The 15032-nt window shown below is 40.0% G+C and overlaps 1 protein-coding gene across 2 annotated transcripts in view; it reads left to right on the top strand.

The window, feature by feature from the left end:
* The window catches only part of HMCN1 (hemicentin 1), a 219749-nt gene that overhangs the window by 189109 nt on the left and 15608 nt on the right, over positions 1-15032 (top strand). For both annotated transcript variants that reach the window (XM_064454369.1, XM_064454370.1), the window contains exons 80-97: positions 97-231; positions 505-774; positions 1117-1307; positions 1681-1894; positions 2452-2586; positions 3061-3251; positions 3990-4071; positions 4824-5093; positions 5618-5788; positions 5994-6164; positions 7284-7454; positions 8707-8877; positions 9472-9642; positions 11702-11872; positions 12322-12471; positions 12804-12941; positions 13272-13393; positions 14454-14691. In XM_064454369.1, coding sequence (XP_064310439.1) covers positions 97-231; positions 505-774; positions 1117-1307; positions 1681-1894; positions 2452-2586; positions 3061-3251; positions 3990-4071; positions 4824-5093; positions 5618-5788; positions 5994-6164; positions 7284-7454; positions 8707-8877; positions 9472-9642; positions 11702-11872; positions 12322-12471; positions 12804-12941; positions 13272-13393; positions 14454-14691 — 3162 coding nt within the window. The remainder of the gene's footprint in view (positions 1-96; positions 232-504; positions 775-1116; positions 1308-1680; positions 1895-2451; positions 2587-3060; positions 3252-3989; positions 4072-4823; positions 5094-5617; positions 5789-5993; positions 6165-7283; positions 7455-8706; positions 8878-9471; positions 9643-11701; positions 11873-12321; positions 12472-12803; positions 12942-13271; positions 13394-14453; positions 14692-15032) is intronic.

Here is a 15032-nt window from a genome sequence, read left to right as displayed (position 1 = left end):
AACTCAGAAACTTATTTTCTTTTTTCTGAGATTCAAACTTAGATATAAGGAACACAGAACAAAACAAGTGTCATACTTTGCTTATATTTGTTTTAGGCAACAGTTACATGGTTCTTCCCAGTGGCAGTTTACAGATTGCGAAATCAACTGTTGAAGATGCTGGCACTTACATGTGCGTTGCTCAAAATCCAGCTGGCACTGCTCTGGGGAAGACCAAACTGAAAGTTCAAGGTAAATTGTTTTTTGAATTCTTGAAGTGATTTACAGACAAGAAATTTGTGCATGCTTTCTGTTAGTGAAAACACAGTTCTGAGCAATAGAAATGGACCTAATGCCTTCCTATTTGATGTGATGCTGAATAGAGCCCAGAAGGTTTATTCCATTTAGTTGTCTGTCTACTTTAGGATCAAAATATGCTTTTAGAATTATTTTCACTAAGAACTGAAGAGCTCCATGCTTCTTAAAACATCTGATTCTTATAAAAAATTTCTTAATTCTTTTCAGTTCCTCCTGTTATCAAGTCCCACCTCAAGGAATACGTTGTTCCTGTTGATCAATCTGTCGCTCTGCAGTGTGAGGCTGAAGGCTACCCTGGGCCAGAGATCAGCTGGCATAAAGATGGAGAGCAAATAACAGAGTCCATTAGAAGAAGAATTCTTAGCACTGGTGTGCTGCAGATTGTGCTTGTACAGCCTGGTGATGCTGGCCATTACACGTGCATAGCGGCCAACCTGGCAGGGTCCAGCAGTTCTAGCATGGAGCTCACTGTACACAGTAAGTGGGAACAGTGTGCATTATCACAGCGTGAAGCTGTATAGGGTAAGGAGCTAGGATGTAAGGGAAAAATTCAGGACAACTGTGCTACTTAATGGGTGAATTTTATTGGGTCGTAGTATCAGTCAGTTGCTTGAACTGGGGAAGAACGTTACATTTCCTTTAACTCCATTTGTACTTTGTTACAATATTTCTCTGGCATGCTTAATGGTGGTCATTGATGGAGACAAGATACAATACAGACGAGCTAGGCAATGGTTTCTTCAGTCCAGTATTGTGTGATGTTACAGTAGTGCTTGGATAATGCATAGAGGTAAACCTTTTTAATAAACCTTCTCAAAGTTCCACCCAAGATTCACAGTGCAGAGGTGCAGTACACAGTCATGGAGGACTCCCAGGCTGTTCTGTCCTGTGCGGCTGATGGGATTCCAACACCAACAATAAACTGGAAGAAGGACAATACGCTGTTAACAGAGATGGTAGGAAAATACCGGACTGTGCCAGATGGAGACCTAATTTTGGACAATGTTGTTGTAAGTTCCCTAAGTCTAAGCTATGACTTGACAGGTTTGGCAGTAATAAGACCCTGCTTCTCTTAATTTTCACCCACTTCTGGATTAGTCTTTGTTTTATTTTGTTTTCTTGTTCTTAATGTTCCAGTGTCTTTATGAAGGTCTCATTTTCCACTGAGGAGTAAAAGATCTGTGAAAAATTTGTAGTGATAAATTCTCAGGAAGGGCAAAAAGGAGTGTAGGTCATCTTTCAAGCTTAGAGGAAGTAAGAGTTCAGATGAGCATTTCTACTGAAAGCTTCTTCCAAACCTTTTGAGATTCTTTTATTGTTACAAGTGATAGTGTTGTGTAGGATATATCACAGCTGAAATTTCCCCAACATGCTATCTTTCAGCCTGATGATTCTGGCAGTTACACCTGTATTGCTAACAATGCTGCTGGAGAAGACACACACACTGTCACCCTGATAGTTCATGTACTTCCAGCTTTTACTGAACTTCCTGGAGATATAGCTTTGACTAAAGGAGAACAGCTCAGATTAACTTGCAAAGCAACTGGGATACCTGTACCCAAAATAACATGGAGCTTTAACAATAACATCATTCCAGGTGGGTAACACTGGGTCTTAGTGGTCATTCCACTCTGGAGTTGTTTTCCCCCATGCAGCATTGCAATTAGTTTAGGATAAGGAAGAAAAAGACATGTAGAGAGAGAGCGCAAACTTGTTAGGCAGTGATTGTATGATGAATATCTTCAGCATTAGCAGTCATGTAATTAAATTGCCGCTGAGACAAAGCCGTAAGGAACATAATTAAGAAATTGTTCCTATTCTGTAACCAATAATGTCTTGAGTAAACATCACTCAGCATCCATCAACTAATGCTATTTTTCTTAAATATTAATTAAACCTCAGCACTTCATAGAATGCAGATGCGCAAAGCTTGAAATTAAGGGACAACTTATGTGAATACATGCAAGTGGGAAGAAGTCATAGCAGTGACTTCTCTGAATTTCTGAGGTGTCTCAAAAATGAAATGGCACAGTGCCATTGAGCTGTGTTGCTGAACAGCACTGTTAATTCAAAGACTCTTACAACATACCAGTCACTGAGATGTATACGTTTAAAATTGTTGATGTAACCCTTTAATTTGTGTTCTCTCTTCAGCACAATACGATGATATAAATGGACACAGTGAACTTGTTATCGAAAAAGTATCTAAAGATGACTCTGGTACCTATGTATGCACAGCAGAAAACACAGTTGGCTCAATCAAAGCTATTGGTTTTGTGTATGTCAAAGGTATGTAAAATAACAGTAGTTGTGGCTGCTATTGGACAGTTCCACAAAGCCGTCTGTTTTGATAGTAGAACCATAGAATCATAGGATGGTTTGGGTTGGAAAGGGCCCTTAAAGATCGCCTAGCTCCACCCTCCCCTCCATGGGCACTACACCTTCCACTAGACCAGGTTGCTCAAAGCCCCACCCAACCTGGCCTTGAACATTTGCAGGGATGGGGCATCCACAGCTTCCGTTCCAGTCCCTCACCACCCTCACAGTAAATAATTTCTTCCTAATATCTAATCTAAGTCTCCCTTCTTTCAGTTTAAAACCATTACCCCTGGTATTTGATACCTTGTCTATGCCTAAGTGAGAAAAATCGAAACAGATTGAAATACACACTGAAAGTCAGGGATGTATGATCCCTACCAGCAATTTCATTAAGGGCATTTTATTTTGACTCCGCTATTTCTCTGCCGTCACTTGGTTTTTCAGAGCCTCCAGTCTTCAAAGGGGATTACCATTCTAGCCGAATTGAGCCCTTGGGTGGCAACGCTATGTTGAATTGTGAAGTTGGAGGAGATCCACCTCCAACCATCCAGTGGAGTAAAAAAGGAGTTGGTGTTCCGATTAGCAACAGGATCAGACAGCTTAACAATGGTTCTCTTGCTATCTACAGCACTGTAGTGAGTCACTGGTCTGTTATGATACGTTTCTGCATTGTGCTTGATTAATAAAGGTATTCCAGATTGTATTGTTTTGAAAGAACGAGGCTAGACATGTAATCCACTTTTGGTTTTACCTTTAACAAATGTTGTTTTAATTCAGACTAGAATTAGAGTCAAATTATTGTGACAAAAAATAAAAACCCAGCGGGCTATTGTCCTCTTTAATTGTTGAAAGGACTGAATCTACTTACTAATCATTGGTGTGTGAAATCCTGGTTATGCCCAATTAAATGGGACTTTTGATTTTGACCTTAAAACAGCTTGGGTTCTACCCAGTCAGGTCAGCTGAAAAGGAATTGCATTCTCCATGTGCAAACCTCTTAGGAGTTTAGACTCTAATATGAACAGCAAGACCCATTTTATCCCTGTAAATCAAAGCCTGTATTTTGAAATGGGGTTAAAAACAGCAGCTTACCTTGAGTTCATTTAAATTAAAAAAAAATAAATCATTGATCCTCAGAATTAGGGAGTTGAAGGAAATAAAAAATGGGATAACAACAATAAAAATAATTCACAATATCAATTTAATGTTAATAAAAGCAAAATGTTGGGATACTTTACAATCTAACTGGGTGCCCCTTAAGATCCAGTGCATGCCATGTTGTGTTGCACAAAATTCACCTACAGGAGGTGCACTGTTAGCTGAAACTCTCCTTACATGTTCACAGGTTATATAACTGTTTTTCATTTCTTTAGAATGAAGATGCTGGTGACTACAAGTGCGTGGCTACCAATGATGCTGGGGTGGTGGAACGCAGTCTGACACTAACGCTTCAGAGTAAGGCTCAAAGTGATGAGTTTAATGCTGCTAGATTGGAGTGATAACGTACCTTCTGGATAGGTGTATGCAGCTCCCACTGAAGTTTTGGAGGTTGGGCACTGCACTGTAGGTTAAGATTCATCTCATCTTTCATCATTAATATTTAAGAGTCTAGTCTAAGCCTTATCTTAGAAACCAACTTAGAATTCACCTTCTGAAAGGGCCTGTTTCTCTTAGTTGACTAGAGAAGATGTCTATACAGCTGGATTAAACTAGACTCTTAACTTTTAAATTAAGGAAGTTATGTGAGATGAATCCCAGTTTTCACTGACAATATTTTATTTTTGGCAGAAATAATATTTTAGAATTATTTTTTCACTAGTGGTAGAATTTCTGAACATCCCTTTTCTATTATAGCCTCAGGCAGTATGGATCTGTAATGTCTCAGTTGCCTCTGGACATGATTAATAGCATCTTCCTGCAGGTTTTATAAAAAGCAACACATTTTAGCAATAAAGAGGGCTGTGTGCTCAAATAGTTACGCCTCAATCCCAACTTTGGTCCTCAGGTTGCTACATATTAAAAATAGCCTGTCATTGTCATTTTAATTGCATGTATTTTGGCAGTGGAAGATCAAAAATAATAATCATAGTCAAAGTAAACTGACTTAAGATTTTTTTTCCCATTGTTCTGACCAGATCTTTAATATTCAATACAATGAAAAATATTTAACCATATTGTTATTGCCTAAAGAAACCTTTCTCTTTCAGGTCCTCCAGTCATCACGGTTGAACCTGTAGAGACAGTTATTGAAGCTGGTGCCACAGCAATGCTGAACTGCCAGGCAAATGGAGAGCCTCCTCCAACCATCAGATGGTCCCGCCAAGGTCATCCAGTTGTGAGCGATGAAAGAGTGACTGTCCTGTCTAATGGTTCCTTGCATATTGTTGCAGCACAGAAGGAAGATACGTCTGAATATGAGTGTGTAGCGAGGAATCTAATGGGATCTGTTCTTGTTAGAATACCACTGACTGTCCAGGGTAGGTGCACAAAATATACAATAATGTCTATCAAACTGGTAGATTCCAGCATTAGTTCTGAAAAAATACGATCAAGATTTTCTTATCCACATTTTATGGATATTTTATCCTATCTTCCATATACACATTAGGTACATGTTAAGCCTTGTCAGAGATGTCAAAGTTATTTCATGTAACTTTGTTCCTTCTGTTATACTCATCTAGCTGTGTGAAACAGATTGGTGTGAAGGATTGAGAGACATAAATAATAGTGAAAGGATCTTGATCCCTAGATCCCATTCTGAGAACATATAACTTAGATGTTTTTCTTTAGAGGGACAATTAGGAGCCTAACCAATAGCTATTTCAGAGCAGCTGAAGTATTCTCTGAAATGTAGTAAGATATTTCTGTGGTAATGAAGGTGTGAAGTGAGTTGAATTTTGAAGTATGGCTTATGAAGTGCATTTTTCACTTTGCTGTATCAGTCAAAGACAGTTGTAAGCACAAGCATGTTATAAACAGAGCATAATTTTTCACATTGCAGTGCATGGTGGATTTTCTGATTGGCTTGAATGGCAAGCTTGCAGCGTAACTTGTGGTCAAGGTGTTCAGGAGCGAGTCCGTCAGTGCAACAACCCTCTTCCAGCAAATGGTGGGAGGAGGTGTGAGGGGCCTGATACAGATGTACGCAGCTGCCACAACAAGCCATGTCCAGGTATTTCTTTAACGAATTAATATTTTTAATGTGCCTTATGTTAAGTGCCCCAACAGTGAACTGTTATCACGATGGATCTTCATGACAGATTAATTTTTCTAAGAAGTTGAAATTCATTTTGACTTTTGTAGAAAGGAAGAGGAAATGTCAATAAATACCACAAAAATATTTTTTAATTAAAACTTTGGGATTTTCTGTTTCTTAGTGGATGGCAACTGGTCAGAGTGGGGGCTATGGGAAGAGTGTTCAAAGAGCTGTGGACAAGGTAACAGGACCAGAACCAGAACTTGCAGTAACCCACCAACTCGGCATGGTGGGAAGCCCTGTGATGGCAGTGCTGTGGATTCAGTCCTGTGTAATATTAGGCCTTGCCCAGGTAAGAGAAGAGTGGTCTAAAATCAGTTGCCCAAGGGGCTTCCCATATAGATTTCTTTTTTCTCCAAACCGAATTCTCTCAGCTTGTGTCAGATTACTAAATTATAAAAGAATTAAGCTCCCAAATTTTTGTGTTTTAAAACTGCTTGTAATTTATTGAATGGGACTAGTTCTTGGAAACAGAAGTCACAAGAGCACGTGCAAGCGGTATTCTCAGCAATTTCTCTTGTTTTCCCCCCCAATAAAAATGTAAATTTTGTATTTTGATGTTTTCCAGTACTTGTCACTCATGTTCTCAAAAAGTAAAACTCACTCCTTTTAAACCTATTCTGCAAAGCCAATTAAAATGAAAAAAAACACAAACAAACAAAAACCCAAACCCAAAACAAGCCACCAACTATTAAAAAGCCATGTAAAACATGATAGTTAATCATTTAAGACATTATATGTATATTTTCCTCTGTTCTAATTTTCAGCCATGTCTTTCTCCTAACTAGCTGAGTGTTCAGGTTTCCTTCCTGTCTTGGTAGCATTTCCCACGCTTGACAGGTTGTAGTTAATTCATAACCCTTCATGACTGGCATGTTTCCTTCTATAAAATTTTTATTATATTGATTTTTTTTCTCCTTTTTTCCCTGGCTCTGCTACCATGACAATGCCAAATGTTCGTCCACCAGCCTGAGATTCATTTCTCTAGATTTTGGGAACAAAACCAGTTCTGATTCCTGCTTACTGGTAGCCACTGAAGCTGTGTGCCAGCTTTTAGCTAGCACACCCCTTCCCCTGCTGAGACCTTCAGCCTAGCACAGGACAGTCAGAGCCAGGTAACTTACGAAAACACCAAATTTGATCAAGTGTTCAGTTCTGTTATTCCAAGATCGTAGTGAGGTGAAGTGATGCATTCAGAAAACAAAAAGGAAAGAATTCAATTCTCTTTTGCAAACTGTTGATCCATTTCAGCTGTTGCTCTAGGTGAAGGGTTTTTTCAAGGGCTTATTCAGGTTATTGCATTTATCAATATTAAACAACATAGCTTTTTTGCCTTAGGTTGTGGAGCTGTAATTTCAGGTTGAAGCAGCTGTATAGTTTAAACAGTTTTATAGCTGTGCTGCCTTTGCAGTTGATGGTGAGTGGAGTTCTTGGCTGCCATGGGGTCCTTGCAGTGAGACTTGCGGGAAAGGTACTCAGACACGTTTGAGGCTCTGCAATAACCCTCCTCCTTCACATGACGGATCATACTGTGAGGGGTCTGATACACAGATGCAGGTTTGCAACAAGAGACGCTGCCCAGGTAAGATGCGTCAGACACAAAAAGAACAATGTCAAACTTGTAATTTTCTTTCCAAATTCTATTTAATTTGTATAGAAAGCTTTTCAGTTCTAAATGTGTAGTCCTTAGAACCCCTGTCACTACCTTTAGCATCCCTCTATAGACTTAACATATGGGATTTCTTCTCCTATCCTATCCTTGTCTCTCATCCTTTACCCTGCAAAAGCAGGGTGCAAAAGCAGCATTTTAAATCCTTGGCAGTTAAATTACATGTTTCCTAAACGTTCTTTTTTCAAATTTTCCTAGGTTCTGTTATTCATATATCCTTTTCTTCCACATTTCAATGAGTCCTTCATGACTGGATAGGAAAACTCACATTTTTGGAATGTGGCCTCTGTATTTGGCCAAGTGCAGTGATAACAAAAGGAAATTTCATGAAGTGGAATGTGCAGCAGTTCAGACTAGATCCTTCTGGCTTCATGCTCCATTTTACACATGACAGATCCTACACTGAGTCCCCACTGTAACTATCAACTGGTAGAAGAGAGAACTGACCTTGTGGTAGTCAAGCAGCTGAAGGCTCAATGTTGCACATTTATCCGCCTTGATGTGCTGCTGCTGAGGATGCTATTGCTTACAGCTATTTTGTGACTAACTGGCCTCTTCTTAGCCACCAACTCAAGTGCTCACACGCATGTACCTGTAACAGTTTGCATCACCATGTCTTGGGAGATCAAAGACCCTACTGCTCAACTGCTTAGACCTGGTTCATGAGATATAATTTAGTAATAAATCCTACAAACAGCTGAGCCAGGAAATCAAAAGTTGGTTAGGAAGGAGGTGAGGAGAAGATGGTGATGGTTACATCTTTAGACAGTACAGCTGCAACCAAAGGAAGACACACAAATGAAGACTGGGTTTTTGGGATAACAGTTGTACTGGCCATCTGCCCAGTGTGGTAATTTCAGGGACTACTTTGAATATGGTTTGACTTGCTTACAGATACCTAAAAATGTGAGTGTGACTGAGCTTGAGGACTGAATGATCCCTGACCGTGACTCTGGTCGGGCTTACAGGTTTTTTAAGATACAGATCATGCCTTTCTCCAGCTTTCACTCTTGGAAATCCCTGTGTGGAAACCCCTATGTAGCTGAGATGTTCTAGAGAGTCAGTAACATCCTACAGTCAGTTTTACCCTGATGTAGCACTGATTTACTTTGTTATTTCTAATGTCAGAGACTGTAACTGTACCATGCTATGCCTTTCTCACCAGTGGATGGGAAGTGGGCCACGTGGAGCAGCTGGAGTGCCTGCACCGTGTCCTGTGGAGGAGGCAGCAGGCAGAGAACGCGCCACTGCTCAGACCCAGCCCCACAGTTTGGGGGTCACAAATGTGAAGGAAACGACATACAAATTGATTTTTGCAACAGTGATCCTTGTCCGAGTAAGTGCTTTGGCCGCTTGTCCTCTTACTGGGTTTGTATGTACACACGAGAGGAAGAAAGCTCTCCACAAATCACACACTCCCAACAAAAATTAGGGGGTCTCAACACAGGCAAGTGGTATTAGCTGCCTGGCAAGAGTGAAAGCACGTCTTCATCAGTCAGCGTGACTGGGACATTTTAAACATTAACTATTAGGAGCACAAACCAGTAGCAGCTGGTCCATAAGGTCCTGCTGGACTGTCAGAGGTCATGCACCTCTCTGAATTTACAATTTCTCAGTCAGAAAATACTGCAAAGTGAATTTCTCTGTATCTGACAGTAGAGTGTAGTGACTCATATGGTTAAGAATACGTGCTGCATACTTTCCTACGAACAATGACGTTCTGGAGTTGGTTAATGTACTCTGAGAAATTGCTGAATGCTGGACAAGATAACTTTCTTACATCTTTAATTGTCTGGGTTTTTTATTTTTATTTTGGGAATATAAATTTAAAAGTTACTCTCCAATAGGAATATTTTCCTAGCTCGACAGTCTGGTTTTTAAGTATCTGTTATCAAGAGAAAGACAGATAAAATCTGACATATCTTTGCAGTTCATGGCAACTGGGGTCCATGGAGTACTTGGGGAACTTGTAGTCGAACATGCAATGGAGGCCAGATGAGGCGATACCGGACCTGTGACAATCCTCGCCCTGCCAGCGGTGGAAGGGCATGTGCAGGGGCTGACATGCAGATCCAGAGATGCAGCACTGAACTGTGCCCTGGTGAGTTCTCAGACTAACAGAGACATTAAATGCATCTTTCCCTGGAAGACTTCAGGGTATACATAAACTATGTGAGATTTTCATATTATGAAAGGAATGTAGAACATTCCTGTAATTACTTACAATTTCATACACCTAATAATCCACTCTACTTTTTTCTTTAAATGATTGTCATCTTATGAGGATCTCCCCCTTCACATGTTAGATTTTCCCAGAATGAGGTGGAATAATTCAAAACAGGAAATAGCATATAAAAATATCTCCTACACCTAGCAATTACTTAGGTTTTACAGTAAATACTCTTTCCAAGGCTCCTAGTGAACTCTTATAATGTATTCTAGGAGCAGGGAAGAATGCTCAGCTCAAATGCTTTAAATAAAACAACAGTCAAAGCAGTTAACTGATTTATTGACATTGCATAACTAAGGGGCAATCAGTGAACTTACACATTCAGGATCAATATCGGCAATACAGCAGATAAACCACAATGTTGGAGACTAACTAAACACCTACAAATTTCTAAACACCCTTCTATAACACATCCCAGAAAGGGATTATTATTATTTTATTGTTATTAATTCTGATATAATAATTAAAAAATTATTAAATCCCTCTTTTATGTGTACTTCTCCTGTGGGAGATGTAGGAGCTCCAACTTTATGCGTGCCTGTGCCACATTCAACACCCTGCTGACCCACACACTGGTGACAAAGCCCCTGCTGAGGCCAAACCCGCACAACTGAGTTGTGGGCCTCTGCTTGTGGCACCCCATACCATCAGCCCCCACTAGCTGGATACCAGCTGCTTGTGGCGTGCAAGGATGGTTCTCCATTAAGACTCAATGGAGGTTGCAGTGTCAAGCCCAGTCTGATTTTTCCTTCTTTACCCTCCTCTTGCTTGGGTTTATCCTCCCCAGTCATAAATTTTCTTGTTGCTTTTGTACTTTTCAGTTCCCTCATTACTGTTATTTTGGCTAATGGTTGTCTCAAGGAAACACTTTTCATTGTTACTTTCCTCTTATCATTGCCAATTTTGGGCAAATGTCGTATCAGATCAGGCATTTCCGGATGCTCTGGTCACACAGTGTACAGTCACATTCCTATTGTATCATCTATTGTTATCATTATCAAGGCTGTCATACTAAGAGGAGGCTGTGCAGAATCCTGCACATCAGTACTTCAAGCCAACTCTTAATTAACCTCTTGTGAGTGTTTCGACAGATAGAAAGTGTTTTCTTTATTTGCAAGATTTATGGTTTGTTTGTTTTCCATCGATTTTATACCCATGGAATGTGAGATATTTTCTTTGTAGGAGTAAGAGCACTGAAAGCTCTGGAAAGCCAGGTTGTCTCTCTAGTGATAGCTACCAAAATGCTATAACAGGAGAGTCTGAATATTGACAGCTGTTCTGTATGAACTGGTTTGTGACGGGTCTGCATACATGTGACAATGCTTTTCTGTTTTGAAATCAGCTTCTACATAACCTGATATTTTCAGGGAACAGACACAGAGACTGGCAGGAGGTACCTCTACAGAACCTCCTGGGAAAGCAGTGGGCAGAAGTCAGGCAGCAGTTGGTCGTAAATCTCTTCTCCCCGTAGAGCAATGAGTAGACAGCCACCCAAAGCCAGCCTGAGTTCGCTATGTGCACAGCGGACCTATCTGTATGCCACCTTTGGGGAAGGCTTCCATGATTGTGCAGAGGGACATGTGTGGTTTATGCTGTAGAAAGCTTCCCTGGTCATCCATGAAGTGGTACTTCTTCAACATGACATAGGGAAGAGTTTGACCCAGCTCTTGCTAAATCTCCAGCCATTATACTGGAAACATCCCCTGGGGGAGACTCCTTATCTCCAGTAGAGCTGATGTACAAAAAAAATTTTAAAGCTGGTGTGTTTCTTAGGGGAGAAGTGTTCATGCCTGCCCATTAAGGTGTTTTTGTCATCCTTTTGGCTATTTCTTTTCTCTGTCATATTGGTTCCATCAAGAAGGAAAGACCCAAAAGCGTCACTGATGCATTTAAAATGAAAAGTTGCTTTCTTCATTCTTTCTTTCTTCAGTGGATGGGAGCTGGGGGCAGTGGCAAACATGGAGCCAATGCTCTGCTTCTTGTGGAGGAGGAGAGCAGACCCGAATACGCCTGTGCAGCAATCCAGCCCCGTTAAATCGTGGACGTCCTTGTCCTGGAGACTCCTCCCAGATATCCAGGTGTAATACCCAGGCGTGTCCTGGTGAGTTAACCTACAGCCTGCATGCAGTTACAATATGGTGAAAGCCCGTGGTGCTCCTAATTTGACTGGTAGTCTCCCATGTCTTGGCCAGTTAACCAAATAATTTTTTTGCTTAAATCTCCCCTTCAACTTCAGCTTGATAAATTTTTTTGTTAACCTTGTACATAACACTAGAGTATGCTCTTCAACAACTGTTGCTTTTCAGACAGGGGTAAGTGCATAAGGGGATCCCCATGTAATTGTGCATATATTTCAGACCACATATAAAACATCCTGTTATTTGCAGGTTGTGAGCTTTACTGTTGCAAATAATGTAGTAATATATGCAGAAATATCCTTACTTCTTAAAATGCTAGACAATATTTCTGAATTTTCTTTTCCCAAAAATATCAGACAGCAGAGTTTTCACATGGGCCTCATTTCTTTCCTCCCACCCCTCCCCTGCACAGGTGGGCCTTCACGTGCCAAAGGTAGCATCATTGGAAATATTAATGATATTGAATTTGGAGTTGCTTTCCTGAATGCCACAGTAACAGACAGCCCTGACTCTGAAACTAGAGTAATACAAGCAAAGATTACAAACGTCCCTCGGAGCCTTGGTAGGCTTTTTATTACCTTTTATCACCTTTCTCCTTGAGCCAGGCTGAATTCTGTGCAATGTCAGTTTTCACCACTTCTTTTCATTAAGTGTCACTGACGAAATCTTTCTAAACTTTTCATAGACAGAGAGAAGAAAAGGGAATCTTCAATATTTACTTCTAGTATGTTAATATTTGTAAAATGATTCTTCTGAATATACCAATACATATTTTTTTCTGGTTTATGTCTTCAGGGTTACACCAGTTTCAGGTCTTCATGTTCAACTCCTGCTGATGTGGGCTTCAGGATGTTAGGAAAAAAGCTCTCAAATGTTATGTCACATTTCTTTCAGGTCCAGCGATGAGAAAGCTTGTTTCTATACTCAGCCCAGTTTATTGGACAACTGCAAAAGAAATTGGAGAAGCAATGAATGGGTTTACGCTTACTGATGCGGTCTTCAAGAGAGAAACTCAAGTGGAGTTTGCAACTGGTTAGTTACCTGCGATATACTTTCTCTCTCTGTTTCCAATAAGCTTGATAGATAACTGCATTTCTTAAAAAATAGCACGTAACAGTTGCTGAATTTTGAGTCGTGTGATTTCACCAGTATTTTCTGAATGGCTGTGGCTTTCTGAGGCTTAAAAACAGCTTTTAGAGCTGTAATTTGAAATGTAATTTTTTATTATTGCAGGCATAGTACGCCTTATAAAAATATTAGTGTAAAATAACTGGTCAAGGGATCCCAGTTTATGTACTGTGTGGCTAACATGAGTCACTGGTTAGGACATTTTATAAATCAATATTATCTTAAAATTCATAGGTGAGATTCTGCGAATGACTCATATCGCCCGGGGCTTGGATTCAGACGGTGCCTTGCTGCTGGATGTTGTTGTGAGTGGCCACGTGCTGCAGCTCCAGTCAGTAGCTGATGTTAATGTGAAGGTAAAGCTGCTTGAGATACACGCTCCCCTCTCTCACCGATACACGCTCCCTCTCGCATCAATACCTGAGCAGTAGACGCTCAGTCAGAAAACTATTTTACTGTATATAACTTATTTTGTGCCTGCTTTAACTGATGGATGTTAACATTGCCTTTGAAAACAAAAAGTTGTCACTAGGAAGGTAGTATTGGGAACTCAGGATTTTTAGTTGTTAGAAGGTAGTGTTGAGAAATGTCTTTGGGGCTGGTTATCACAGGTGGGCATGTCAGGTGTTGCTTTCAATAGAGCTATAAAGGTGCATCTTAAAGCCTGTGTGACTTCTTGGCTTCCCTGAAGATGACACCAGCTCTTTTATACCATGGCACCTTGCAAAAATTTCTGAATATTACTGATGATTTGTTTGCAGTTACAATTATACATAGTCTGGCAGAAAAACATTCCTGTGGCTGATAGAGTTGCAAAGACAGGGAATTAACAGATTCTGAATCATATTACATCACAGGGTATTTTATGTGTTCTTATCATGCATGCCGTCATGATGCTCTTAATGATGTACTCCTTACCTTGCTAAAGCATCAGAACTTTGTCTTGTGGAAATATCCATTATGGCACACAGTCCTATTTTATATTTTGATACACTGCAATATCTAGCACATCCAATATTTATACCTTTTTTCAGTGGCAGAATTTTTCTCTCCTGATTGTTTATTTAGCACATGTTGTCAGCATCTGACTTAGAATACCAAAAAAATTTTAGACCTCAAAAGGTTGCTATTGAACAATAAGATAATTTTCAGGGTTTTTTTGAAATGTTCTGCTGTGGCCCCATCATCAGGATCCTCAGTATCACAGCCTGTTTCTTATTTAAAGAAATATACCAGGCACTGTTAAGATTCAATAGGTAAAACAAGAGTAAAAAAGGTGTGTTGTGTGAAATGCTATTTGTTCAGCTATTCATTAAAAAAACCCTTTCTCAGAATACGTTTCAGGCCACTTTGAAATGACAACCACAATGGTGTTGGCTGTACTTAGTGGCTGAAGCCTGAATCTTGCTGTTTCAGGATTACACAGAAGACTATATTCAAACTGGCCCTGGGCAACTGTATGCCCATTCTACTCGTCTCTTCACTATAGATGGAGTTAGTGTTCCCTATACATGGAACCACACTATCACCTATGATTACACTAAAGGAAAGATGCCTTTCTTGGTGGAAACACTCCATGCTTCCTCTATTACAACAGAGTACAACCCACTGGAAGAAACTGTGGCTTTTAAAATCTACGCTTCTGTTGCAAAAGGTATTGTTCTAATCCTTCACAAAAATAAAACAACAAAAAAATAATATAATTTCTTCCTAGAATTCATTAGCTATATTCTCAAAAGCTGGTTATGGCCTTGAAAGAGGAAATGTTGTGAAACTTGGGTAACTTTATTGTAGATCCTGGGACCTACATGTCTTGTTAATATACCCATAGACTGATATGAAAAAGCTCTTGCAGTTTGCACTTACTCTTCACCTGTTGGTCTCACTGATGATGCACATCTGCATTTTCTGACACTGCTAATGGCATCACCAGCAGCTTCAGATAATCAACCTAAAATATTTCTCAGTTTCCTTGCATGTACCTTTCATTCTCTA

Source organism: Phalacrocorax carbo, chromosome 6, assembly GCF_963921805.1.
Source record: "Phalacrocorax carbo chromosome 6, bPhaCar2.1, whole genome shotgun sequence".
Taxonomy (NCBI): Eukaryota; Metazoa; Chordata; class Aves; order Suliformes; family Phalacrocoracidae; genus Phalacrocorax; species Phalacrocorax carbo.
Note: the sequence above shows the minus strand (reverse complement) of the source record. Positions and strands in the feature narration are given on the sequence as shown.